This window comes from Colius striatus, chromosome 16 (assembly GCF_028858725.1).
Source record: "Colius striatus isolate bColStr4 chromosome 16, bColStr4.1.hap1, whole genome shotgun sequence".
Lineage (NCBI taxonomy): Eukaryota > Metazoa > Chordata > Aves > Coliiformes > Coliidae > Colius > Colius striatus.
In genome coordinates this window covers 3,858,597-3,886,320 of record NC_084774.1, presented here as the reverse complement: position 1 = coordinate 3,886,320, position 27,724 = coordinate 3,858,597, and the positions used below count along the sequence as shown (strand labels likewise).

At 61.9% G+C, this 27,724-nt stretch overlaps 1 protein-coding gene across 3 annotated transcripts; it reads right to left on the bottom strand.

The window, feature by feature from the left end:
* Nucleotides 1–27,026, bottom strand: MTCL2 (microtubule crosslinking factor 2). 3 transcript variants are annotated; one of them, XM_062009485.1, is made up of 15 exons: nucleotides 26,600–27,026; nucleotides 17,131–17,355; nucleotides 15,454–15,612; nucleotides 12,631–12,693; nucleotides 8,709–9,938; nucleotides 7,646–7,765; nucleotides 6,687–6,812; nucleotides 6,088–6,339; nucleotides 5,825–5,932; nucleotides 5,440–5,607; nucleotides 3,789–4,040; nucleotides 3,582–3,653; nucleotides 3,162–3,232; nucleotides 1,156–2,605; nucleotides 1–1,061 (listed from the first exon to the last, which is right to left on the bottom strand). In XM_062009485.1, exons 2-15 carry the CDS (start codon nucleotides 17,326–17,328, stop codon nucleotides 912–914), a joined length of 4,419 nt encoding a protein of 1,472 aa, XP_061865469.1. In that variant the 5' UTR covers nucleotides 17,329–17,355; nucleotides 26,600–27,026; the 3' UTR covers nucleotides 1–911. The 3 variants fall into 3 exon arrangements, with proteins under 3 accessions (XP_061865469.1, XP_061865470.1, XP_061865468.1); XM_062009486.1 differs by having other exon boundaries at nucleotides 6,088–6,318; nucleotides 26,600–27,025; XM_062009484.1 differs by having other exon boundaries at nucleotides 7,646–7,762; nucleotides 26,600–26,684.
* Nucleotides 27,027–27,724: the final 698 nt, after the last annotated feature.

Genomic DNA, 27,724 nt, shown 5'->3' with positions numbered 1-27,724 from the left:
GAAAAAAGAAAAGAGAAATGTCTATATTCAGCGCTTGGAGGAGCAAAAAACTACGAGTGGCCCCAGGCAGGGAGGTGGGTGCAGTGTGGGAGGAGACGCTGCAGCCGCAGCCACTTGCCGCGGCGGCAGCAGATGTGCGTGCACACACACACACACACACACACACACACACACACGACTCACACACAGGCACTGTGCATCCTGCAGCCCCCTCTCTGGAGGAGATGGGGCGACCACCCAGACCTTTCCCAGCAGCCAAGGAGCTCTGCTTCTCCTCTGGAGCAGAACAGTGGCCAGGATGGGCTCCCAGAGCCAACCCAGCCTGGGTGACCGCAGGGACCCTTCCCCGCCTCCTTCCTGCCTGGGGAAGCGGCGGCAGCCCCGTGGCTGATGCAACCGTCCGCAATGGGAGCTGGCAGGGATGTGCTGGGGCTCGGGCAGGGCCGGCAGTGGCCACAGGGGCCAGGGCCAGCACCCTCCATCCACAGGCGCCATCCGTCCATCCATCCATCCATCCATCCATCCATCCATCCATCCATCCATCCACCTCCCCGCCGCGCTTCGCCCTGGCCCTGCCCTCCCTACACCAGCAGCCTCAGCCGGCTGCTGTCCCCTCCTCGCTGAGCCCTGGGCACGGCAGGGGCTCAGCTGACGTTCCCAGGGTGGTGGGCACGGGCAAGGACCTCCCCCAGTGCCGGCAGCGGCTCGGAACAAGCGGGTCTCTGCCACCCCGGGGCCTCCACCAGCGGCTCCACATCTGCTTCGTAAGCGTCCCCGGGGCCCAGGGGCGATTAGGAGACAGATGCGCCCAGCTGTGCCGGTGCCGCCTCCGAGGGGCCCCGCGGGGCACCGGCGCTTTCCGGGCAGGAGAGTGGCCAGCGGGCACGCTGCGTCCCCGGCCCCCCGCGGCCTCACTCACTCGAGGGCCCCGGCTTCTCCTCGGGCCTGGGGGGGTCCGCGGGGTGCAGTTTGCACTTGGAGGGGGAGTGGCGGACGGCGGAGCGGGACGGCCGGGCGAAGCAGGAGGTGAGGGACTGGGAGCTGCAGTCACACGCCATGTCCTGCAAAGACAGACGGGGCACAGGGGGGTTAGAGGGGTCGGGCGCTGCGTCCCCCAGCAGGGCGGGACACCCGGGGAGCAGCCGGCCTCCTTACCTCGCTGGCCATGGCTGACATGAGGTCTGGGTCCCGCAGGGCCGCGTCCTTGCTCCCCTGGCTGGGGGATGAGGGTTTGGGGTCCTCGCAGCTGCTCTGCTTGAGGACTTTCTTGTTCAAGACACGGGCGACGTTTTCAGCCGGGTGGTAGGTGACAGGGCCGGGGTGCTCCGCTCTCTTGCTGCCTTCCTCCCCGCTGGCCTCCTTCTTCTCCGAGGGGGCGGTGGGGCTCTGCGCCCGCCCGCAGACGTTCCTGAAGAACTCCTGCACCAGGCCGTACTTGGGCACTTCGGGCTTGGCCCGGCCGCTCTCGGGGCAACCCGGCTTCCAGATGGACTCGGTGCTGCCCGCGTGCTCCACCACGCTGAACAAGCTGGACAAGCCGTCGTTGATGTTGCTGAGGACGGGGCTGTCGCGGGTGGTGGTGGAGCGGGCCCAGGCGGAGCCGTTCTGCTTGCTCTGGTGCAGGTTCCAGAGGCTCCTGTCCTTGGAGGCATCCAGCTTGGAGGAAGACCTCCTCTGGAGCTTCGGAGAGCCGTATTTTGGGGAGCAGCACGGCCGCTCGATCCTGGAGTGGACCTTATCCAGGGAGGAGGTGATCTGCTTGCTGCGCACGGACACGAGCGAGGAGCTGCGCGGGGACCAGCTCTTGCCGTGCACGCCGCCGCCGCGCGGCAGGTCGGTCTGCAGCCCCACGCTGACGGTCTGGATGGTCTGCGTGCCCACGTGGGCCAGCCCCACCGTCTGGCTGGAGGTGCTTTTCACCTTCCTCTCGAGCGAGCTGGAGCGGATGGCCTGCCGCACGCAGTTGGTGATCTCCTTCATGTCGTCGCTCATGTTGCCGGAGATCTCCAGGTCGTGCAGCGCCGGGGGGAAGCGAGGCACCGGTGCCACCGCGCTCTCCCCGGCACCGCCGTCCAGCAGCTCCCGCTGCTGCTTGGAGAAGTTGCACAGCCACTGGCTGTAGGTGCTCTCGGCGCTGGCCGACTCCTCGGGCTCCTTGGGCTTGGCCATGGTGAACAAGAAGCCGGGTTCGATCATGATCTTGCCCTCCTTGTTGTGCACCAGCGGCGCCTCCAGCCGCCGCACCACCGGCGGGCTGTAGTAGATGCGGATCCCCGTCTTGTCGGGCGCCGTGTAGCTCCTCTGCATTTGCTTCTGGGCCGGGTCGTGCCCGGAGAGGCTGCTTGCCCGTGAGTAGTCCCAGGAGGAGATGCCCAGCTTCTCCTTGGCCAGGCTGTCGGGGGCAGGTTGCTCGATGTTCACGTAGGTGCATTTGGAGGGAGGGAGGCCGGCGCTGTCCCGGATGCTGCTGGGCAGCAGCTGCGTGCCCGCCGGTGCCTTTTTGCCCCGGGAATGGTCACCCAGCCCCGATGTGGCCTTCCCAGGCAGGTAGGGAGAACAGTCGAGCAAGCTTTCAAACTCTGACATGGAGGAAACAGACTTGGTCCTGTGGGAGGAGAGAGGATGGTGCTTATAAGGGGACAGGCAGAGGGGTGGGCAACCTGTCCCCACACTGGTCTTTCCTCATAAGAAAGATGTTCCAGTCTCCTGATCATCTTGGCAGCCCTTGGGAAGGCACCTGAAGCTGGGATGCTGCCACTGCAGCAGCTCTGCAATCTTTCTAGGGGGGAGAGAGCGGAATTGGGGACCACTGCTGAGCCCTGCTTGGAGAAAGTCTGCCTGGGAGGTGCTGGCAGTGGCTTTTGGGAGTGGAGCTGATGAATAGGCATGTGCTGCTGCCAGCACAGTGTGAGGGAGCCCAAACCCCTCAGCACCATGAGGGCAGGGCTGGGGAACCCACGAGGCTGCTTCTGCAGGCAGGAGCTTCCCCTAGTGCCAGGATTATCCTTGGCACCCAGTCCTGCTCCTCATGGGAGCCCTTGGCCTCCAGGACAATCCTGGACTCTGGACACATGTCCTATGAGCTGCCAGTGCTTCCAAGCCCAGAGACAGCTCCAGGCAGCTTTCTCTGTGCCCCAGGGACCATGCAGGCACCAGCTCACCTTTTGAGGTTGGTTCCCTTGGCTTCTGCTTCAGAGATTGTCTCTTTGTCTGTGATTTTTTCATTGAGAGCCTAGGAGGGCACAAAAGAAAGCTCTGGTGTCAGCAAGCACAGGACCAAAGCACATGGATGGGCTGGAGCAGGGTGCAGTCCCTGCTCCCTTCCAGCACTACCACCCTCCCTCCTGTTCCCAGTCCCGTGGCTACATGGGGATCACTGTGCCCACATCAATTTTACATCAGCTTTTTATAACCCCAGGGAAGTCCTTGGGGTTCAGCCAAGCTCTCCATCATGGTGCTTCCCCTTGCAGCCTCACTTGCTGCCCACGGGGGTGTTACTTGAGGTTCATGTGACCTCCCATCTAACCCTTAGCATAGACCTGAGCCCAATCACCGAGAGCTCTCCACCTCCTCTTGCCCACCTCTTTCCAGTTGCTGCCGTGCTTCTCCATTTCAGAGTGCTTCAGTGCCCAAGGGTTGGTTCCTTTCTGCAACTGGACAACGTGTTGGTCACTCAGCATGTGCCACATCCCCCTCTGGGCCAGCAAAAGCAGCTGCTGCTTGGCCCCGGCGCGTGAGGAGCGAGCGGCAGAGGCTGTGGGACACGTTCCCGGTGGGGGACACCGTACCTGGTTGATTTTGTTCTGCAGGTCCTTCGCTTGCTGCTCTGCCTGCTGCTGCTCCTCCTTGAAGCGGGCCAGCAGCTCCACTTTCTCCTGCTTCCAGTTCTTCTCGCTGATCTGCAGCTGCTTGGTGAGGTCCATGACGGCGCTGTAGGACTCGGCGAGGAGATGCTGGTGCTCCTCACGCTCCCTCTTCAGTGCCACCTTCCAGTCGGGCAGCGCACGCTCTGCCATGCCTTTGCCCGCCTTCGACTCCAGCTGTGGGGACATGGTGGGGGCTGGGGGGGACCCAGGGCTCCAGTGTGGAGCTGGGCATCCCCAGCAAAGGGGCAAGGCCCTGGGCATCCTGGTGCCACGCTGCCTGGTTTGGGCAGTAAGTGTGGCTTGGCTGTGGGCATGGCCAGCCCTGGCTTGTAGCTACACCATGCCAGCTGGCCTGGCAGATGGTCACCCAGTGGGACATGGGCTGAAGGTTCTGCCTGCTCAGCTGGGCTCTGCCTGCACCCTGCCTGTGGGGCCTGGCTCTGCAGAGGGGCCACATCACCTCAGGGATGGCAGAGAGGACCCTGGGAATTGTAGAATCCCAGGATGGTGGGAGCTGGAAGGGACCTGAAGGAGTTCTCACTCAGGGGGCACAGGAATGTGTCCAGGTGGGTTTGGAAACCTCCCAAGAAGGAGCCTCCACACCCTTCCTGGGCAAGCCTGGACCAGGGCTCCCTCACATCAACCCAAACAAGTTTTTCCTTGTGTTTAAGTGAAACTTTTTGTGTTCCAGCCTGTGCCCATCACCCCTTGTCCTGTCACTGGGCACCACAGATAAAGGTGTCACCTCATCCTCCTGACATCCACCCTTTAAGTAGTTGTAAGTGTTAATGAGATCCCCCCTCAGCCTTCTCTTCTCCAGGATGAATAGCCTTTCCTGCAGCCTTTCGTCATAAGAAAGATGTTCCAGTCCCCTGATCACCTTGGTAGCTCTTGGGCAGGCACCTGAAGCTGGGATGCTGCCACTGCAGCAGCTCTGCAATCTTTCTAGGGGGGAGATAGGGGAATTGGGGACCACTGCTGAACTCTGCTTGGAAAAATTCTGCCTGGGAGGTGCTGGCAGTGGCTTTGGGGAGCGGAGCTGACGTACAGCCACAGGCTGCTGCCAGCACAGTGTGAGGGAGTCCAAACCCCCTAGCACTGTGAGGGCAGGGCTGGGGGACCCATGGGGCTGCTTCTGCAGGCAGGAGCTTCCCCCAGTGCTGAGGCTGCCTCCTTCCACCTCCTGCCCTTGCTGCAGCCATATGTCCCTCCTGTAGCACCTGTGGGGTGCAGAGCTCCCACCTACGCCATGACCCGGGGAAGGAGAGGAGGGCTCTGATGCTGCTCCCAGATACCCATCCTAGGGAGGGATGCTGAGCCCTGGTACCATCCCACTCACCCCAGACAAACCCAGCAGAGGAATAAAGAGCATCTTCTGCAGCTCCACAGTCAGGTTTCTGTGCCAGCCCCGTTGCTATAGCAACTCTCCTGCTGAGCGGCTGCTAATTGAGATTCCCCCAGCGTGCTCTGCCTGGAGCCCTGCCCCACAGCCTCTCAGCCCCCAGCTCCCAGCCTCACCAGGCACAGTGGCCCCCAGCCCATGGGCCACCTGTGGGATGCCCTGGGCTCCCACCTGGGCGATGTGGCACTTGAGCTCGGCACGCTCCATCTCCCAGGCGGCCTTGGCCTTGGTGAACTGCTGCTGCAGCTCTCCGGCGCCGCGCCGCTCCTCCCGCAGCTCCCGGCACAGCTCCTGCAGCGTCGCCTTCAGCTCCGACAGCGTCTTGATGCACTCGTTGGGCTGTGGGGGGACTGGGGGTGAGCAGAAGGGGGGACCCAAAATGGGGTGGGAGCCCACGGGAGCCGCACTCTCTGCACCCCAGCTCTGCAGGCTGCTGGGGGGAGGGACAGGGGAGGGGAGCATCCCCCCCTCACCCAGCCCTGCACCCCAACAGGAGCTGCAACTGCATTAGGGGATGATCCTGCCCACCCCCCAGGCTCGTGGGGACCCCTCTCACCGTGTTGGGGGTCCAGGAGTCCCCACTGCACATCTTGTTGTCTGCCTGCTGCTGCGGGGCCAGCTCCTCCTCCTCCAGCAGCAGGTACAGCTCCTTCATGCTGTTCACCTGCGGGACACAGCACGGCTGCGGCGGTGAGGGGACCCACAGCCCACGGCACCAAGCAGCCCTGGGTGGGATGTGTAGGCATGAAGGACAGCCCTGGGGATGCTCAGCAGCGTGGCCCACAGCAGCTGGGGCAGAAGCCCCTCAGCCCAACATACCTCCAAAAAGTCCTCGGCCTCGCTGTGCACCATCTTGCCCTGGCGCCAGCGCTTGAGGAACCACTTGAGCTTCATGAAGAGCAGGAGGAAGCTTTGTCTGAACTGCTGCGACTCCTGCACCAGCAGGTTCTTCTCCTGGCTCCAGAACTTCTGCTCCAGCCTCCTCTGCAGGTTCAGGCTCTGCAGCTCAAACTCCCGCCGCAGCAGTGCTTTCTGGTGGTCCTCCTTCAGCTGTGGAGAGACATATGGGCTCTGAGACACGGGCTGGTGGCAGCCCTGTGTGCCTCTGCCCTGGAGTGTGGGCTGAGCCTGATACCAGCCCCATGCTTCATACCCTTGGAGAGCTGCAACGCCCTGGCTGTGTGCTGGGGACAACGGCCATCGAGGCATTGCCATAGGTGGAAGCCCTGCATGGCTGCACACCCACATGCAAGGAAGAGTGTGCTCAGCCCCTGTGCCTCCTGGAGATGGGATGTGCTGTGTGTGGTCCCGGGTGACACGCAGGTCCCCAAGTGGGTCATCAGCCTGGGGCTGGAAGTGGCACAGCCGTGGGTGTGGGGACACCCATCTCCCAGGGACTGGGGCTGTTGCATACTCACTTGGCAGATCTTCTGTGAGAAGTTGTCCACCTCGTCCTTCCTCAGCTGCCTCTCCTGTGAGAGCTGCTCCTGCAGGCCCCGCAAGCTCTCGTTGGCCTCCGACAGCACCAGCTGCAGCTCCTTCATCTGCAACAGATGGGCAGGGGATGAGCTGGGTTGCACTGAGCTGGGACATCCTCCCAGTGTCTCTCCCTCAGGAGGTTCCCTTGTTCCTGGCTCTCATGAGGGGGAAAGCCCCATCTAGGGTGTTGGTGGACAGCAGCTGAACAAGACCCAGCAGCGTGCCCAGGTGGGCAAGAAGGCCAAGGGCACCCTGGTCTGTATCAGCACTGGGGTGGCAGCAGGAGCAGGGCAGGGATTGTCCCCTGTGGTGGGCCCTGGGCAGGCTGCAGCTCCAGGGCTGTGCTCAGTGCTGGGCCCCTCACTCACTGCCACAGGGACACTGAGGGGCTGCAGCGTGGCCAGAGCCGGGCACAGAGCTGGGGAAGGGGCTGGAGCACAAGGGTACTGGGGGGGGCCTGAGGGATGGGGGTGTTGAGCCTGGAGAAGAGGAGGCTGAGGGCAGACAGGAGCCCTCTCTGACACTCCCTGACAGGGAGTTGTGGTGAGGTGAGAGTCGGTCTGTTCTCTGCAGTAATGAAAGGACAAGAGCAACTGGGCTCAGGTTGCCCCAGGGGAGGTTGAGATTGGAGCTGAGGCAGAACTGTTTCCCTGAGAGGGGTGTCAGCCCCTGTGCCAGGCTGCCCAGGGAGCTGGGGCAGTGCCCAGCCCTGGAGGGATCCCAAAGCCGTGGAGCTGAGGTGCTGAGGGCTGTGGGTCAGTGCTGGGCTGGGCAGGGTGAGGGGAGGGCTGGGACTGCAGCAGCTTCAGGGGCTTTTCTAACCCAAAGGACTGTGTGACTGCCCCACAGCCCTGTCCCAGCCCCGCTGGCTGAGGGCACAGGGCTCCCTGCTCCCTACCTCGCTGGCGTAGGAGTCATTCTCCTCAGGCCGACAGGGTCTGTAGCTCCGGGGCTGTGCAGGGTCCGTGTCCTTGGCGTGGGGGATGCGGAAGGGGTCGGTGTCCCTAAAGTCAGGCTGCTGCATGCGTGGGCAGGTTAATGAGAACGAACCAAAAGAGCGGGAAGGAAAAAAAAAGCCAGAAAACAAAACAATGGGTCTCCGAAACAGTAAAGAACTACAAGACAACAAAAAGGATGAGGAGGAGAAGGAGCTTCATCACCGTGGCGGGAGACAATGCGGAAACCAAAAGGAAACACAAGATGAGGAGACACGTGGCCTGGATTGTTCGGGGGAAGGGGAAAGAAAGAGAGAAAGAGGGAAAAAATGTGCAAACACCGGTTACGGTGCCATGCAGTGACTGAGGGAGACTGGGACCTGGGGCTGTGGGACCACATGCGGAAAAATAGGACTCTGAACAAGTGAGTGTGCTCCAGAGAGGGGCTTGTGCCCGCAGCCCCAACCGCCACTGACAGCCCTGGCCTCCGAGCCCCCAAAGAAGGGGGCAGGAGCCGCTCTCTGCTGCTCCAGAGGTGTTCCCCATCAGATACAGATTTGCCCCGGAGCCTTTGCTCTCCTGATTACCCTGCTTGGGTACCACTGGAGGCTGAGGCTTCTTGTGGCCCCTTATCTTGGGCTGCTTTCAGGAGGATGCTGGCTGCTCTTCCCCAATTAGCAAAGGGCTTCTGAGTCGGGGATGTTGGGCTGAGCCTGGGGACAGCAGCCAAAACAGTGACCCCTGCCAAGGTGGAATTGTACCTGAGAGCCCCTGAGCCGTGGGCAGAGCAGCCTTGGCACAACCAGCTGCACCGGGATGCCCTGCCCTGGGCACACTCTGTTGGAGCAGAGTCCTACCTTGTCCCCGGTGCCCCCGGCATGCAGCGAGGTGTTAGTTGGGGTTTTGCTCTGGAGAGGCAGGAGGGAGGTTACGTTGGGGATGGGGGTTTGCTCTGCTAAAGCGGGAGGAAACAGGGTGGCAAATCAAGCGTTGGCTGCTGCGGGGGATGTGGGGCGAAGGCCGTACCTGGAAGTCAGAGGAGTGCTCCTTCTGCAGCCCCTCTTTGGTGGTGTCGTGGCTGCCGGGGCCGGAGAAGGGGAAAGAGTCCGTGTGCTCCTTGAGGCCGCCGGTGAGGTGATCCACCCTCCTGGCGAGGCAGCCCAGGTCCTGCTGCAGCACTCCCAGGCGCATGAGGAGCACGTTCATCAGCTTGGCATCGCTGGGGCTCTCGCTGCCGCTGCCCCTCGCCTCGCCCAGCAGCCCCCCCACGCACTCGTTGTCCAGGCAAGCCTTCAGCCCCGAGCTGAAGCCGTTGGCGTCCGAAATCAACACACCGATGGCTTTGCTGACCAGCGCCGCCTGGTCCCGGATGCCCAGCAAGGTCTCCAGGTCCTTGGGCTTGAGCAGCTTGGCGGGTGCATCGTGCAGCTTGCCGGGGCCGGGCGGCCTGTCCTGGCCGTCGGGCTCCCCGCTCAGCCCGTCCCTCCAGCCGGCGGTGGGGACGCACTGAGCCGAGTCGCCGGCCTCGGCGTCGGTCTCCAGCATGGGCCGGGTGCTCTGGCAGGAGGCCAGGTCGCAGCGCTGGAGGTTGGAGAGCAGCACCCTGTTCTCGTACTGCAGCTTCTTCACCTTGCCGCTCAGCTCGCTGATCTGCACCTTGGCCGTGGCCAGCTCCTCCTGCGAGGGCTCGCTCACCACCGAGCAGCTGTCCTCCGACAGCGTCACGTCCAGCTCGTGCTCCGACTTGTATTTGGTCAGCTCGTTGAGGAGGAGCTTGTTTTGGTCCTCCAGTTCCAGCAGCGAGCGTCTCAGCAGCTCGGCCTCCTCCTCCACGAACTGCAGGTGCCGGCGCAGCTCTGCCACCGTGTCCCCCGTGTCCCCGCAGCCCGAGACGCTGCCCAGGAACCGCGTGTCCTGCCCCGGCAGCTCTCTGTCCCCCTGACCCTTCATGTCGTCCATCTCCGCCCGCAGCCCGCGGTTTTCCACCTCCAGCTCCACTATCCTCCGGCTCAGGATGTTGGCTTCCTCCTCCACCAGCTTGAGGTGGACCTTCAACTCGGCCTCCCGGGAATGGGGAGAGTCGGCCAGCTCCTCCACGGAGAGGGAGCTGTCGAGGTCCCCGTACAGGGACCTGTACTTCAGCAGCTCCTCCTTCATGCCGTCGTTCTCCTTGGCCAGCTTGGTCAGCTTCTTGCACATCAGGGCCGACTCTTCCTTGGCAAAATGCAGCTGGCACTTCAGGTCTGCGCTGTCCTCCTGGGGACCAGGAGGGTGCGGGTGTTAGAAGAACACTTCCAGGGCCGTGGTGGCTCTGAGCCAGCCCTGGGGACGTGCCACCCTCCCACCTCGGTCATCATGGGGAAGCTGCAGCTCACGGAGTGGGAACAACTTGAGATCCACCCTGGAGGCTTTCAGGGAGAGTCTGGACACGGGGTAGGATGCCTGGGTGAGGAGAGCTGTGGCTCCAGCCCCAGGAAGGACAACAAGCCACTGATGGGTATGCAGGGCCTGAGCTCAGCCCCACCAAAGCCCGATCCACAGGGAGGAGGGGGAGGGAAAGCTGTCAGAACCCACAGGGTAAGGTAAAAGCCACCAACGTTTCCTCCAGAAAGCTGTCAAAGCCTGAAACAATCAGAGCTGGTGCCATTGCAACCTCTTCCTGCTCAGCCTCAGACCTCCAGCACAGGATGGAGAAGCAGCACTTTTGGTAGGAAAGCTCCCCAAGTCCCAGCCCCCACCCAGCACTCTTCCTTGCTGCCACCACCTTGCCAGGGGCCAGAAAACCCAGAGCAACCCCCCCGCATCAGCTCGCTGCTCCCTTCCCAAGCCCTTTTTCACTTCCTGGGACCGTTTCTCCACGTGTTCTTTTTTGAAATGCAGCAGTTAGCCTCTGGGCTGTTTGCCCAGGCAGACTGTTGCTCTGCTTTGGGAAGCTTTTTTGGATGGAAGAGCAGGATTTCCTGACACCCAGCCCGTGGCTTCCCGTGCTGCAGGGTCACTCCAGCGCTTCGAGCTCCAGTGCAGACCCCACCGGGCTGTGACCCCGTGGAGTGGAGCCCTGGGGGTGCTGGAGGTGACTGAGCCCTTTGCCCTGGCTGGCTGCTGGCCCTGGAAGCTTAAACTCATCTCCTTTCCTGACAGAAACAAGCTGTCCCCTAATTCGAGTGCTGCTGACCCCCACACTCCCACCCTCCCAAACCCCGCACAAACTTCCCAGGCTGCTCATATCAAGGACAGGGGCGATGGGGTGAGTGTCTCATGATTTTGGGGTGCCATTTTATCCCTCAAATGCCCTGCTGTGACCTCAGGAGCCACCCTGCTGCTCTGCCTCGCTGGTGCAGGCAGACGTGGCCTGGCTAAGGCGCATTAAGGCCGTGCCCCCAGCTGCGGGATCAGGGGAGGGGGGCCGGACAGCCCTCCAGCCCTCCCTCCCTCCCCCGGGGCAGACATGACCTCAGTTCCTGTTTTTCCATCAAGAAGGAAAAAAATGCAGCAGCCCAGCACGTGCCTCTGTCCTGTGGCAGGGCTGGAGGGACACTCAGGTCCCCATGGCCACCTCGAGTGCTCCCGGGCTCTGCAGCAGCTCGCAGCATTCAGGCTGCTCCCCTCAGCTCCGTTTTTAATGGGTGCTGGTGCTCACCCAGAGTTTTGGGGGAGGGGCAGGAAAGGGGCCCAGGAAGCCATGAATGAGTCACCAGCATCTGTGCTGGAGGGCCACTGGGCCAGGGCTTCCTGGGAGAGGGGGTGTTTGTTCCCAGGAAGCTCGGGGTTTGCTTTCCAGCACCAGTTCCTTCCTGGAGCATCAGTCCCAGCACAGAACTGGGGCTGCGTCCAGCCCCACGTCTCCAGGCTGAGGGGACTCAGCTCTGTGGGTGTGGGAAGCAGAGATGGGTTTTACTGCAGCCCAGGGCTGGGGTTTGCTCCCTGCTCTAGAGGGAGGCAGAGGAGGGGCTGCATTTCAGCCTCAGGAAGGGAAGGGGGGGTGATGGAGGGGCTCCCAGACAGCTCCCAACACAGCTGGGTGTAGGTGCAGAGCTGCTGTCTGGTGATCTCTGGGCAGAACCCTGGGACCATCAGCTGGCCTGAAAACACCCTCAAGGATGGAGTTGAAGGGACATGATAAATAAGACTGAAGTGGAAAGTCTGTGAGGGCCTGGAGACCCACATCCCATGGGTGGGCTGTGCCAGGAATGACACAGGTCACCCAGCAGACCTCTGGGTCCCCCCGTGAGATGCTCTCAGCAGAGCAAGGCAGCAGTTCCATTCCAGGGCCCTGCCTTTGGGGGAGCCAATCTACTCCTCAGATAAACCTTTCAGATCCTTTGCCTTCGAAAGAGGATTTTTTCCAGCATTAAAACACTTGCATTTCTATTCCTGCAGCAGCAGCTCTGCCCCTCGGAGCCCCAGTAACAGCATTAGCACATCACAGCAGCTCAGCCCAACAGCAAGTGACAGCTCCAATCCTGCTGCTGCCACCAAATCCCCCCTCGCCTGGTCTGTGCTGCTGCTGCTCCTGACGTGAGGCAGGGACAGCTCGCCTGGGGGAACCCTCAGCTCCCCCAGACCCCACGGGGGCTCCTGGGCCATCCTCAAGCAGAGCTGCTGCTGCAGGCAGAGGGGACTCAGGCTGCAACTGCCCCTAGCTGAGAGCAGAAGCAGCTTTGTGAGGGAAGAGCCCAAGTCCTTCAGCTCCTTCCTGCAGTGCTGACACGCAGAAAGGGTTAAAGCTGCCAGGCTGCCACTGGTGCTGCACTGATAACTGAGACCAGGGATCGGCTGAGGACAATGAGGGGGGCCCAGCACAGCAACCCCTCCCTAATGCAGCGTGTCTGAGAGGCAGGATAAGCCCTGTGAGGGGCTGGCACTGCCATACCCTGCCCGTGCCACTCGCAGGCTGGGCGCAGCCTCCAGCTGGCCCCATGACCAGTGGCTGGGCCGGCAGCAGTACCTGCACTGACGGCTTCTTCTCGGCCTTCCCGACGGAGCGAGATCCCCTCTTCTTCAGGGAATTCTGCAGAGAGGAGAGAGGGCTGTGACCCACAGCCATGGCCCAGCACCCAGCAACAGGCCTCAGAGAATCAGTTGCAAAAGCCCTTGAAGCTGCTGCAGTCCCAGCCCTCCCCTCACCCTGCCCAGCCCAGCACTGACCCACAGCCCTCAGCACCTCAGCTCCACGGCTTTGGGATCCCTCCAGGGCTGGGCACTGCCCCAGCTCCCTGGGCAGCCTGGCACAGGGGCTGACACCCCTCTCAGGGACACAGTTCTGCCTCAGCTCCAATCTCAACCTCCCCTGGGGCAACTTGAGGCTGTTTCCTCTTGTCCTGTCACTTATTACTTGTGACCCTCACTTCACTGCAGCCTCCTGTCGAACCTGGCGTGGACAGACACCAATGCCAACTTCTCCAGACCAGGAGGAATGCCAGAGCCTCAGTGGGCTGAGGGCCCTTGCTCTGAGGGCCTGGAAAGCATCATTTCATGGGGTTTGGTCAGAAATTTCCCCTGCAGGCAAATGAGCAAGAAATGAGCAGGAAACGAGCCGTGGAGAGGCTGAGTCACGGCCCTGTCAGGGCTGGATGGAGCAGGGAATCCAACCCCCAGGCCAAGGGATGGCTCTGAGGACATGCCAGTGTGGGAGCAGCAGACGCTCCCCAACGCCTCTCCCTCATGGAAGGAGCATGTCCTGCTCACTCAGCTATGGGGAGGGCTCCTCAGCTGACTCTGCCCTTGGGGTCTCTAGTGACACAAGGGATGATCTCCAGGCTGGTGAGGACAGCTGGGAGACGCAGAGGCCAAACAGAGCAATTAGGGAGGTAAAAAATGGGTGTCCAGAGCTGGGCTAGTTATCTGGGGAGGAGAGCTGGGGCAAAACCCAGGAGCATCATCCACCCAGGCCCCTGTGAGCGCTGGCTGACCCATGCAGCAGCCCTGGACCTATTTCCAAGCTGGTGCTGAGGCCCAGCAGCCAAAGAAAGCAGCTGTGAAATGTAAGCTGCTGCCTGTGCCAAGGTGCTGAGCTCCAGGCTTTCCTATTAAGGCCACAACCATCGCTGGAGCTGCTGCTGCTGCTGCAGAGCCTCTCCCAGGGGCTGCCTGTGCCACGTCAGCACCCCTCACCCTGCCATGCTGCGGCCCAGGGCTGCCAAAGGGCACTGCCTGGCTCCAGCAGCGGAGTCAGAGGGCAGCTGTCACGGCTCCTCCTTGGCTGCATCCCTGGGGTGGCCATGCTGAAGGGTCTTGTGGCCAAGCATCCTGTGGTACAGGGCACAGGGTACTCAGACTGGCCTCACTTTTCTCCTGCCCCCCAGGAGAGGTCACAGAGGGGTAAGGCTGGAGGGAAAATGCCTTTGGGGATGATCCACTCATCCTGACAATTATGGGAGAAACCTCTTGGGAGAGAGAAATAATCAGCCCTGAGGGGTGAGCCCAGCCCTCCACCCTGGCTGGGCTGCTAACAAGCTCTGCCACGCTTTGTGGCCTTCAGCAGCAGGGAAGAGAAGGAGGAGGGCTGTTAATTCACTGTAATTAGCACTCTGCAATCAGTGAGTAACCCCAATGCCCTTGCTAGCCCCAGGACAGCCATCCCTGGCCTCAGGGAGCTGTGCCAGGTCTCCCAGCCAGCAGCGTGTCCCTTGAGCTCACGCAGCTGCAGAGGGGCCGCATCCTGTCCCCTGCTCTTTGCCAGGGCAGGGTGGCAGCTGGTGCTCAGCTCTCCCTGTGCTCTGGCCACACACTCATTTTCTCTGCCTGTTTTTAGAGCTCGAGAGCTCAGCTCCCACTACTGCTGTTTGTCATTCAGCCCACGCTTGCAGGGAAGCCCATTTCACACCCTTGTCTGGGGTGACACTGCTCAGTGTCCTGCTGCCAGAGGCTGGCTGCAGAAGGGATGGGTGCTGGTCCTGTGGCCCCAACACCCTCTGCTGGCCCCATGGATGCCAGGCTGTGTGATGGCCACCTGCCCTGCAGCACAGGGGGCAGGGAGAGCCCTCCCTAGCCTCATCCTCCGTGGGGCAGGGGCTGGGATTTGCCATGGCACATCTCCTCCCAGGCTCTGCCCTGATGCCTCCTGAGGCTCCCTGGGGACCAAAGGCATCCAGGGCAGGAGGGAAGTGGGCTACAAGCACTGCCATGGATGACAAGCCCACACTGTCACAGGGATGCCTTTCCTGTCACTGAGGATGATGTCACTCCTGGCCAGGACCAGGTCCCAAACCCTGCATGGCACAGGGTGCCCTGGATCTGGGCATATGGGTACATGAATGGCACATGGCTTCCCAGGACAGTGCTGGGACTGTGCACCCACCCAGCTCTGCAGCATTGCTGGGACATCTCTGGGACACCTCTGGGACACCTCTGCCATGCAGCCCCACAATTCAGCCCCACTTGAACCAGCAGCCTGGCTCAGGATGTGGCCAGCACCAGGCACCGTGCCAGGGACACAGTGGACTCCAGGCATCACACAGAGCTTTGGCTGGTGGAAGCTGTGCATGGTCCAAGTGGCCAGGGCTGGGCAAGTGACTGAGGACACATGCAGTGGGTCTAGTGCAGGGGGGAAGTCCCATTGCCCCCACGTCAGGCCGGGGCAGAGCCAGCCCATGCCCGCAGGGTGGGATGACGTGTGCCTCAGTGAGGACAGCCCCTGCTTGGGTTTCACAGGCATCTGCAGCACAGTTTGGGTTTCAGGGATGTGAGCAGGGATGGGAGATCCCACGGGGCAGGGCTGGGACACCTGCTATGGGCAGAGCCTTGGAGATACCCCCCCGTCCCCCCTCACCTCTCGGAGCTTGTCCATCTCGTTCTGCACCACCTGCTTGGCCAACTCCGTCTCGATGAGCCGCTGCCGCAGGTCCTCGTTCTCCTCCTCCAGCCTGATCCTCTTCTTCTCCACGGCCTCCAGCTCATTGTGGAGCCGCATGGAGACGTCCTTGGCCACCTGGGCACACAACAGGGCTGCCATCAGCCTGGGTGAGGTGTCTGGGCACCTGCAATGCCTGAGCTCATCAGGTTGTTACCAAGAGCCTTTGGAGCAGGCACCGTGTTGGGTGACAGCCCAGCCTCTGTGCACAGCCCCTCCAGCATGGGCTGTCACTGCTGTTCCTCCTCCACCAGCTACAAAGCTGCCTCGTGTCCCCATCCCCTGGCCAAACCCTGCCTTCCCCAGCCCTAACACCGTGGGATGTTCAATGCCTTTTTGTACATTTTTCCCCCCTGTTGTAAGGCTGGAAAAGTGGCCAGAAGGCTGGAGGAGGCGTTGGGCAGCACAGGAGCAGGCAGCATGTCACTGCAGGCAGCAGCTGTGCTGGCCAGAGAAAGGCGAGAGGCTGCATCGTGTTACAGAGGGAACACAGCAGCTGCCCCCAGGGCAAGGGGAGCTTCCATCCATCCAGGCATTAGCCCAGAGCCTCCCTCTCCAGATCACAGTGAGGGAGCAGCCCCAGCATGAAGGGAGCTTAACAGCATGAAGCATTCACTCCTGCATCTACAGGGAAAGGAAAAAATGTCCCCAGTCCCCTCAAACCCCTGCTCAGCCCAGATACCAGTGCAGCAAGCCTCACTGCATGGCTGGCAGAGCTCAGGCTGTGGGGTTGGGCTCCCATTCCACTCAAGGATAGAGTATGCTCCCTTTCCCAGAAAGGGAGAAGCTGGAGGGACCTTTTTGGCAGCAGCACCCTGAGCTGGGGGCTTCTGGATGGTTTCAGTAGGGGGCTGGGCCCTCAACAAGGACAAACAGGGCAAGGTGGGTTCACAGCCCTGCACTTGTGGCATATCTCAGCTCCAGGATCAGCTGCTTCCTGCTCAAAAAGCAAAGTTACTCCTCGAGTTGCTGCCCCTTGCCCTCAGAGCTGTCTCGGGCTGCCACCACACCTCCCTCCTGGCACCAGCCCTGGGGCTGAGAGCCCTGAGCAAACACTCACAGGCACCAGCAGCTCCTCGAGGGGCAGCAGCTGCACAGGCTGAGGCAACGTCACCCTGCAGAAATCTCCTTGTCCCTGCCCCTGCCTGCCTGCCACAATGCCTGGGGCTCTGTAGGGCTAACCCCACAGCCAAGAGGAGCAGCTCCCAGGTTCCCAGGGTGCTGGTCCTCATGCTCCCTCCCTGCACACTCCTGTGGTGATGGGGCTCTCCATCGGTGCAGGATAAGGGAGCTCGACCCCGGGGCACACAGCTGGGCTGGGCTCCAGCCTGCACAGATGGCACATATGGCACTGTGGGAGCCTCATCCTCTGCCAACGCTGCTCCTCTCCATCTGCAGGATCCCCCCAAAAACGCCCATGCCCAGACCACCTGTGAGCTGAGAGCGCTGCTCCCCCTTTCTCACATCACCCCAGAGAACAGCCCCGCAGAGCTCCCGGCACGCCTCCTCGTGCCCAACCAGCCGCCACATCCACCTCTCACCCCTTCGAGTGACCTGGGCACTGCCCAGCTGAGGATGTTGCCGTCCTGGTCTCACCTTGACGTCCTGCTCCAGGCTGTGGATGAGCTCGCCGTCCACCTGGCCGGTCTGTGCCACGCGCAGGCTGCGCCGCTCGGCCTTGCGCAGCCGGTACTGCAGGATGCGGCACGTCTTGCTGGCCTGGTCCAGCTGCTGCCGCAGCTCCTGCAGCTGGTACACGTCCTCCTCCATGTACACGTCCCTCATCTCCAGCATCTCGGCGCGTAGCTCCTCGATCTCATCCTGTAGGGAGATGTATCTCAGAGGGGACACAGCCCACAGCTTGCTCTCCTCTCTTTTTTCACCCTGGGACACCTCCCCACCGTGGCTCCCTTGCCCTCCTCCATCCTACGAGTCTGCAACACCTTGAGTCAAGCTTCATCCTTGCAGGAAAAGGGCTCAGAGCCAGCTGGGCACAATCACCCACCAGCGAGGCAGAGGGGGCCAGCCACCACGGGCGCCTATAAATACTTGTGGTAAAAGAAAGAGGAAGGTGGGGGAGGGAGAAAAGCTGCAGGAGTAGTACAGGCAGCAGCAGCACAGGCAGCAGCAGCACAAGCAGCAGCCACACAGGCAGCAGCCGCACAGGCAGCAGCATCACAGGCAGCAGCCACACAGGCAGCAACAGCACAAGCAGCAACAGCACAGGCTGCAGCAGCAGCCACACAGGCAGGAGCCACACAGCCAGAAGCAGCAGCAGCACAAGCAGCATCAGCACAGGCAGCAGCATCACAAGCAGCAGCCACATAGGCAGTAGCAGCAGCATCCCAAGCAATAGCCACATAGGCAGGATCAGCACAGGCAGCAGCAGCACAAGCAGTAGCCACATAGGCAGGATCAGCACAGGCAGCAGCAGCACAGGCAGCAGCATCACAAGCAGTAGCCACATAGGCAGGATCAGCACAGGCAGCAGCAGCACAGGCAGCAGCAGCACAAGCAGTAGCCACATAGGCAGGATCAGCACAGGCAGCAGCAGCACAGGCAGCAGCAGCACAAGCAGTAGCCACATAGGCAGGATCAGCACAGGCAGCAGCAGCACAGGCAGCAGCATCACAAGCAGTAGCCACATAGGCAGGATCAGCACAGGCAGCAGCAGCACAGGCAGCAGCAGCACAAGCAGTAGCCACATAGGCAGGATCAGCACAGGCAGCAGCAGCACAGGCAGCAGCAGCACAAGCAGTAGCCACATAGGCAGGATCAGCACAGGCAGCAGCAGCACAGGCAGCAGCATCACAAGCAGTAGCCATATTAGGCAGGATCAGCACAAGCAGCAGCTGCAGCACAGGCAGCAGCAGCACAAGCAGCAGCTACACAGGCAGGAGCAGCCCAGACAGCAGCAGCAACAGCATAGGCAGCAGCCACACAGGCAGGAGTAGCACAGGCAGCAGCAGCACAAGCAGCAGCAGCAGTACAAGCAGCAGCTGCTGTGAGGAAAATGTAGGTCATCTTTGGAAAAGATGTGTCAGGAAGGCAGGCGAGGCAAGGAGGAGATGGCAGGCGAGGACAGGGGAGGGAGGCAACCTGGGGACACCAGTAAGATGCCACCAGTGCTGGGGAACAGAGGTTGTCCCTTATTTTGCCACCAAACAGCAATTGCTAGGCTGGGTCCCACTTCCACCCCTTCCTGGTCTCATCAGCCTCTGATGGTGCTGAGCCTCTCCCAGGCCAGCAGAGCCTCTGGCACAGGGTCACAGCAGGGCAGAGGTGCCATCCAGCTGGCATCAACACCAACCAAAAGTCTCCTCTGGGGCTGCAGCACACAACACCCTGCAACAGCCTCAGCCCCAGAGCCACCTCCCCATGCAGCAGGGGGATGCCTGAGGACTGTCCCCTCCAGTCCCTGGGGACACACACAGGCTGTGCTACTGCCCAAAGCTCTTTTCACATCCCCATGAGCACGATCTCAATCCCTATCTCCAGCCACTGCACAGCTCTTCTCCTCCCCAACACAACCCGGAGGGCCTGGCACACTCCTGGGAGGGCATTGAGCATCTGCTTTCCTGCCAACCCCCCTACTAAGCACCTTCCATCACTGCCAAGCCCAATGGCCATGAGAGCCGAGCACAGCCCTGGCAGGGACACGATGAGCTGGCACAGGCAGTGGGGATGCACATCCCTGCTTCACTGCAGGCAGAGGGGGGACAGGACCCTGCTGCTCCCGACACCGCCAGTGCCAGTGGAGCCTGGGACAGCAGCACCGTGCCAGCTCTGCCAGGCGCTGGCACACTCGCCTCCGCACTCACCCAGCCCAGACAAAGCCCCAGCTGCAAGAATTCCCCCAAAAGGCAAAGCTGAGCCTGGGGAGGGGGGGTGGCAGCTGCAGGGACAAGTCACAGTCGCTCACTGTTGGTCTGAAACACTACATAACAAATAAGGAACGGCAATTAGACAATCCTGGATTATATCCCAGCCCAGGCTGCTGCAGCCACCAGTGTCCTGCCACCCTCTGCCACTCTCCTTCTTACTGGGGGGTCCTGAACACAAGAGCAGGGCAGAAACAGCCCTGAGGCACCCAGATGGGCAGTGGAGTGTCCTGGGGCCGCCCTGCCACGCTGCTCCAGGGAGAGCCAGAGATCCCCCATGAAGGGGCATCACTGCAGGCAGGGTTCAGAAACACCCCCCCAGACAGCTCAAGCGTGAAGCCCCCCAGGGATGAACCCCAGGTGCCAGCAGACAGCCCTGTAATGCACCCCATGGAAACCCAGCACCAGCACTGCCCATCCCCCATGGCAGTGCCACAGCCCCAGGGACACCAGGGAAACCCAAAGCGGCCCAGGGAGCTGCTTTATGGGATCTATTGTGCCTTGGGAGCTTCCATGGGGAAAAAAATGCCTTGTGCATTGCAGGTGAGCAGGAGTGATGGAAAACAACCTTTCACCACCAAAACCACACAAATTGTGGCTGGAACATGACTGCAGAGCAGCCTGTGTCCTGCTCCAGCATCAACCACACCGGCTCTGGTTTGCCATGCGGCTTCCCCAGGCAGCAGCTGGGCAGGGCAGGGAGCAGAGGCCTTGGAATAAACCCAAGCAAACCCTCCCTTTGCTGGAAGAGAGCCTGGGCTCGCCGTGCAAGAGCTCCTGCTTGTTTATACCTCGGGTTGTAGCAACCGTTATTTTAGAGGGAGTCTGTGAGCTGCCACGAGCTGCTGCCTGGGCAAAGCCTGGTGGCACAGCCCTGGGCTGCTCCTGCACTGCAGAGCTGGCTCTTAGAGGATGACAGGAAAGCAATGTCTCCCTTTGCTCCAGCTGCAGGAATTCACCCTTCTATAAGGCCAATAAATCTGAGCAGCTTGCCCTGAGCTCGGCCCTTGGAGGCAAGACCACAGCAAGCTGCTAAACCAGAGTAGCTACATTAGGATCAAGGCAGAAGAATGCCAGCACACTGGAAAAGAGCACAGAAAGGCAGAGCTGACCCCATTCAAGGCTGGGCTGTGGCTGCTGAGCAGCCTGCGTGCCTGCTGGTTTTGCACAGAGCCCACTGAGCCTCACCCTTTGCATCTGCTCCTTTTCTGGAGTGGATGGCCAACTTAGCAAAATCAAAGCAAAACCCCCATTTGTTAGAGGGTGAGAACAGAGCTGGGAGCAGGGAGGAACCCCACAGAAACATCCCAAACCCAAGGGTGGCTTTGTGAGGACAAAGCACCATAAGGGATGCTCAATAGTGTGAAATGGAGGTAGGTGACACAGAGGATGAGCTAAATGACTTCCTTCCACCCCAAATGCCCCTGGGGGCTGCCAGGCTTGGCCAAAGGCACCCACTCCTACAGGGAGTCTCAGCCTCCAGCCCCCATGGGCTGCTCACTCCCTCCAAGGCTCCCCACCACTGCATCTGTGCTCACCTCATCTCTGCCCCACCAGAGATTTCCTGCTGGTTTTACACTGGATATCTCCCGTTTTGGAAAAGCCACCGGGGATCTGCAGCCTGGGCAGGCTGGTTTCAGTGCCCAGGGGATGGTGGTGTGCAGAAAGAAGCAAACATCCTGCTTGCATTTGCAGGAGCCAGGTTACACTCCACAGAGGAACTCAAAAGGCAAAACACCCTCAACCTTCTCTGCACAAACCTGGGAGGCACTGTGGCTCCCTGGGGAGATTATTAAGGAAACTAAGAAGTGTGAGGCTGGGAAGCAAACTGCCTGGTGCCAGCTCAGGGGGAAATAAAACGTGTGTTTTCAGAGCAGGAGAAGGTAACAGCTAAGGCTGTGTCCACGTGCCTGTTTGCAGGACACTGGCTCCTCCAAGAAGGGCAAGACCTGGAAGAGGCTGAGCTTTAGGGTGATGGCCCTGAGGGGGGAATGGCAGGAGGGGGAACTGTGGAGATGGCAGAACACACCTCAAAATGCAGATCAAACCCAGCATGGGTCGTGGCAGAAGAGTTAAACCCTCAGATCTCCTGTGGTGGGGGAGTGCCCAGCCCTGGAGGGATCCCAAAGCTGTGGAGCTGAGGTGCTGAGGGCCAGGGGTTAGTGGTGGGCTGGGCAGAGTGAGGGGAGGGCTGGGACTGCAGCAGCTTCAAGGGCTTTTCCAACCCAAATGATTCAATGCCTTGGGCACCTGCAGGAATGCAGCAAGCTCAGAGCAGAGCAGGCTCTCACACTGTGCAATGCTCACAGCTCCTCTGCAGGATCCACTATCTTTTAGAAGCAGAAAGCAGCAAGGGATTGAAGCCAAGATGATGCAAACACCACCATGGCTGCCTGTGCTGCCGACAGCACACACCCCCTCGGCTCTGGCAGCCCCGCGCTCTGGGGCGCAGCCAAGCACGTGGGGCACGGGCAGCCCTTTGGGGAGCACAGCCCTGCCTCTGCATTCACACCCTCCAGACCTCAGCACAAGATGCCAAGGGGAGGAAAGAGGGTGGAAGCTGCCTGCCTGTTTTGTGTGGATGCCTTTGTGCAGAGCTCGGGGCCGCGCTGGCAGCGGCTGCGCCCACGGCAGAACCTGCCATCCCCCACGCAGAGATGGGGATTACCATCCAGGAGCAACCACCACTGCTCCCTCTGAGATTACAGGACAAAAGCAGCAGCTTTCAATTAACTCTGAGCCTCCAACAGACAGAGGAGGGAATTTGTTCAGGAAAAAAATAAGAGCAGAAGGGATTCCTAAAGGAAATTGTCTGTGGTGCCCGGGCATGTCCCCTGCCAGCAAGGGCATCCCAGCAAGGGCAGCTCACCCTGAGCCTGTGCTGGGGTGCAGCAGGTTGGAGGATGGGTAAGGAACACACATGTGTCACACAGGGGTTTCTCGAGGTGCATCAGAGCAGCTCCAGCCCAGCTCTGGCAGTAAACATCAGCTTTCCTTCCCTCCATGTCAGGCTGAGAGCCCGGTCCCTGGCCAGCTCCCGCCTGGCAGCCAGCACAGCACAGCAGCCAGGGAAAAACAGCGTTTCTCAGCTTTACACCTGCCCCCATAAATTAACAGGCAAACAGCTGGGATCTCTGCAGCCCAGTATATGAAAAGGCAGGGGGCTGCAAAGCCCCTTCCAGGGTGGCTGCTGGTGGGGTGACATGTGGCAGAGCCCTGCACCCCAGCTCTGCCGAGGACACCAGGATCCCCCAGCACAGTCAATGCTGGGGCTGGGCAGGATGTGAGCAGCAGAAGAGCTGGGACCCAGTGCAAACCAGACTGCCCAGATGCAGCCCCCAGTGCCCCTGTGGGATGCTCTCAGCGAGCCCTCGCTGGTCCCTGGCTGTTCTGGGGGCAATGAGGCACCCATCCACCCATCACCATGGGAAACTCAAACCCCGAGGGCAGGGAGCAGGAGGGGGGCAGGCAGAGCTGCTCTCTCCGCTTTGTGTGGCTCTTGCCTAAGCCCCTTCTCAGGGAGAGGAGAGGAAAGGGTTTGCAGCCATCCCCTCCCTTCTCTCCAAACCCTCTCCCGTGCCCACTCTTTGTCTGCCCGTCCCTCTGCAGCTGCTGCCGTATCGCATCGCACATTTTCCAGCCCGCTGAGCAGGGCTGGGAGCTGCTCTCTCCATCACACGGCTCAGCAACAGCGAGTCGGGGCAAGGACACCCGAGATGCCTCCTCCCTGGGCTGGGCTGCCAACCTGCCAAGCAAGAAACTGCCCTTTTTGGGGCAATGCTTGAAATAACCCATTCATGGGTGGTCACAGCAAGCCCCTGCACCCTGGGGCAGGGGTGAAGAGGAGACACCAGCCCAGCTGCTCCCCCCAGAGCAGCAGGAGGAGGGCAGAGCTTTGCAGAAATCTAGGTTGCAAATAGAAATGGGTGAAGTGTGCTTAAACATGTATGGGTTATGATGGCAGCTGAGGAAAGATGCAACGTGAGCTGGCACCGCTTCAGAGGGCCCTGCTGGGAAGCTCCCGAGCCCCGCGTGCATCACAGCCGTAGTAGCACCACGCACGCCTGGCCCGTGCCAAAACATCCCCCACACCCTCCCTCCCTTCCAAATCCTCCTCTGTCCTTTAAAAACACACCAGGTTTTAGCTGGTTCCAACGAATAAATACAAAAACACATTAATTTGCAGCGATTCTGGGTGAGTCCTAGGAAATAAGTCACCTCTGCTAAGTCTGATGCAGCTGTAGTGGAGGGGAGCTGCCCAGGACGGCTCTGCAGGGCCCCACATGCTGCTCTCCCCCCTGGGCTGCATGGCACGGTGGGTATCACTGACTGATTGGCTTAGGGCTTCATTCCTGCCAAATGTCCCAACATCCCTCAGGTTTAAGCAGGGATGGCACAAGCCAGCACCCTGCTGCAGCCCAGCATGATGTTGTGCTCCTTGCTGGAGAAACCAGGCAAATCTTCCCATTGTGTTTTCGAGCACGAGGGTTGTGTGCACGTATCATAGAATCACAGAGTCATTTGGGTTGGAAAAGTCTTTGAAGGTGCTGCAGTCCCAGCCCTCCCCTCACCCTGCCCAGCCCAGCACTGACCCACAGCCTCAGCACCTCAGCTCCACGGCTTTGGGATCCCTCCAGGGCTGGGCACTGCCCCAGCTCCCTGGGCAGCCTGGCACAGGGGCTGACACCCCTCTCAGGGAAACAGTTTTGCCTCAGCTCCAACCTCAACCTCCCCTGGGGCAACCTGAGCCCAGTTCCTCTTGTCCTGTCACTTGCTCCTTGGGAGAAAAGACCGACCCCCAGCTCACTGCAGCCTCCTGTCAGGGAGTGTCAGAGAGGGCTCCTGTCTGCCCTCAGCCTCCTCTTCTCCAGGCTCAACACCCCCATCCCTCAGCCCCTCCCCAGCCCCTTGTGCTCCAGCCCCTTCCCCAGCTCTGGCCACGCTGCAGCCCCTCAGTGTCCCTGTGGCAGTGAGTGAGGGGCCCAGCACTGACACAGCCCTGGAGCTGCAGCCTCCCCAGGCCCCAGCACAGGGGACAATCCCTGCCCTGCTGCTGCTGCCACCCCAGTGCTGATCCCAGCCACGATGCCCTTGGCCTTCTTGCCCACCTGGGCACGCTGCTGGCTCATGTTCAGCTGCTGTGAATCACCAACCCCAGGTCTTTTTCTGCCAGACACCTTTCCAGCCCCTCTGCCCCAAGCCTGTAGCATCGTGGGGTACCACCCCAGCCGGTCTCCCTCTCAGGTGTCAGCAGAAGCAAGCTGCAAGACCCAAACACAGTTAGCACCCTGCTTAGCAGGATGCAGGTGCCAGGGAGGAGCCCTGCACGCTGGTGTGAGCACACACAAACGTCACAGCGAAGGTGACAAGATGCCACCAGCACACCCACGGTGCTCAGCTCTGGCAGCCCTCTGCTGTCCCCACAGCTCCTGCCCTGGGGATTCCAGCTGCCACCACTCACGGCAGGTCAAAGCCTCGCACCCCGTGTGCCTGCAGCTCGCTGTGCAGAAGCCCCTGCTGAGGTGGGGGAAGCGACCGCTCGTGCCTGCTTGGGAACTGCAGGGGCCTCATCTGTATTTTTCCAGCTCTCAGTAAATCAAAGCCCTTAAGCTCTTGCTGCTAATTCTGGCAGGAGTTGGGACACCAGCTGTGAACTGGGGCTTTGCTAATGGACAAAGGGCCTGATTGAGCATCTTCAAGCACATCACCCAACTCCCAGCTCTCACCTTGTGGCTGTCATCCTGATGCCTTTACAAACTTTGGCAGCAGTGGCTCAGAGCTCACCTGGTTTCCACCCTGTGCCAACCCCAGAGCAGCAGCGGGATGCAGTAGCTGCCCTGAGCCCCTCAGCTGGTCATTGCACCCACAGCTCCACCCTGAAGATGTGCTGAGGCCGGAAAATGCCTCACTGGGACACGGCACCCAGCGGGTGTTTGTGTGTGCCAGGGCATGTTGAGTCAGTGTGGAAGGGCTCTGTGCCCTGTCCCCATGCAGCATGGCTGTCCTGGCCCCACCACACACCCGAGCGCCGGGCGGCCGGGATGGAAAAAGGCCCCAGGGAGCGCGAGAAGCGGCGGAGAGAAGCCAGCTGGAAAATCTCCACAGGGCCTGGCAGCAGCAGCGGGCAGGGAGGGCAGCAGGGAGCATCCCACCCTGTGCCTGGCCAAGCTGTGCCAGGCCAGGCAGGGTCAGGCTGCGCCATGCTGAGTCCCAGGATGCCAAACCAGGGACAGACTGTGCCATGCCAAGCTGGAGTGCACACAGCCATGCTGTGCTGAGCTGTGCCTTGCTGTGTCAGTCCAAGCTGTGCTGAGTCTAGCCATGCCAAGCTGGCCCACACCATGCTGAGCCAAGCTGTGCCCATCTATGCCGTGCCAGGGCAGGCCATGCCCAGCTGGGCCATGCCAGGGTAAGCTGGCCCACGTTGTGCCAATGCCAAAGCATGCCACGTTATGCTGAGCCAATGGTGCCCAGCCATGCCACACCATGCTGGGACATACCCAGCTGCGCCGTGCTGTGCTGAGCTGAGCTTTGCCCTGAGCCCAGTTGGGCCATGCCAGGCTCAGGCAAGCTAAGCCCTGCATCCAGCCATGTCACACTATGTTGAGCTGAGCCAAGCCCAGCTGTGCTTGCATGCCAGGCAATCCCCAGTTTTATTATACCAGGCCAGGTTCAGTGATGCCAAGCTGGGTTGAGCCATACCAAGCCTTGCACTCGGCCATGTCACGCCGTGCTGCCCAGCTGAGCCAGACCAGGCTATGCTGCTCAGTAAAGTCACACCAGGCAGTGCTGGGCCATGTGGGGCTGAGTTGAGCTGTGCCCAGCCATGCAGTTTGGTGCTTTGGTCTTGGAGAGCTGTGCCATGCTGAGCCATGCCCTGGGATAACCCCCTGTGCCTGGGATGCTCAGCCATGCTATACCTTGGGGTGCTGTGGTGTCCATGCCCTGGGATGCTGAGCCATGGTGTCCCATGGCCCTGTGTCTTGTTATTGCCCAGGGATGTCACGCCATGAAGACGTTGCCCTGCTGTGCCAAGGGATTCTAAGCCACGCTGATCCCTGCCCAGGGACGCCACGCCACGCCACGCTGCCGTCGGGGATGCTGTGCCACGCTGAGCCATGCCCGGAGCTGCTGACCCACGCTCCCCTGGCGCCGACCCTGCCCCGCCACGCCGCCGTGCCCACCTTGAGATAGTCGTTCTCGGAGCGCAGGTCCTCCAGCTCCCGGAGCAGCCCGTCGGTGCCGGCGTCCAGCAGCTCCTCGGTGAGGTCGGAGAAGGCGAGCGAGGTGCTGAGCTGCAGGCGGCTGCTCGCCACGGAGGCGGCCGACGGCTCCTCGGGCAGCGGCGAGGCCTCGCCGGCCGAGGGCGGCGGCGGCGGGGCGCTGCCCGGGGACTCGCCATCGCTGCCGCTGAGCCCCAGCTCCAGCGACAGCAGCTTCGCCTCCTCCGAGGCGCTGCAGTCCGACACCTCCGAGCTGCTGTCGGTCAGGCTGGCCGCCGCCGCCGCCGCCCCGGCCGCCGACCCCGGCCCGGGCCGCCGCGCCCCGGAGGTCGCCGTCTCCGCCCCGCGGCACCGCCCCTTCGCCCGGGCCGCTCCGCGCCCCGCCGGCCCCTTGCCCCCGGCCCGGGCCGCCGCCGCCGCCGCCGCCGCCCGCTTCTCGGGCCGCCCGTCCTTCGCGCCGCCCGCCCGCCGCGGGTGCGCGCCGCCGGCCGCCAGCCGCGGGGCCGCGCCCGGGTGCCCCCCGCCGCCGCCGCGCCGGCTCTTGGCCAGCGACCAGCCGGGCACGTCCTTGGGGCGGGCGGGCGACGGCGCCCGCTGCGGCTTCTTCTTCTTCTCCGGCGGCAGCGGCGGCGGCGGCGCGGGGGGGCCCTGCTCCGCCGGCGCGGCCTCCATGTCCCGCTGCGCTGCGCTGGGCTCGGCCCCGGCTGCGGCTGCGGCTGCGGCCCCGGCTCCGGCTCCGCCCGCCCCGCTGCCGGGCGGGGACGCGCGCGGGCGGCGAACAAAAGGCGGCGGGAGGGGGGGCGGTGCTGGGCGATGCTGGGCGAGACGAGGACTCGCTGTCGCCGCCAGCCTGGCCGCCCCGCCACAGACCCCGCTGGGCGCTGCGGGACCCCGGCGCGGCCCTGAGCCGTGAGGGGCGGCGCGGGGGGCACCCCGTGGGTAAAGAGTTTCCCCCCTCCCCCGGGGAAGGGGTGCCCCGGGCATCTTCAGCAGCGCAGGTCCTTGGGGAGGGTCTTTGTGATTGCGGGCCTCTTCCAGCGCACCCCTATGGGTGAGGGTCCCTGGGGATGTCACCCTGCAGAGCGG

Coding starts and splice junctions, on each gene's coding strand:
- MTCL2 (XM_062009485.1), bottom strand. CDS start 17,328: ATGCTGGAGATGAGGGACGTGTACATGGAGGAGGACGTGTACCAGCTG. Junction 6,340..6,686: donor TCTCACAGAAGATCTGCCAA/GTGAGTATGCAA, acceptor CCCGTGTCTCAG/AGCCCATATGTCTCTCCACA. Junction 1,062..1,155: donor TGTCAGCCATGGCCAGCGAG/GTAAGGAGGCCG, acceptor CTGTCTTTGCAG/GACATGGCGTGTGACTGCAG.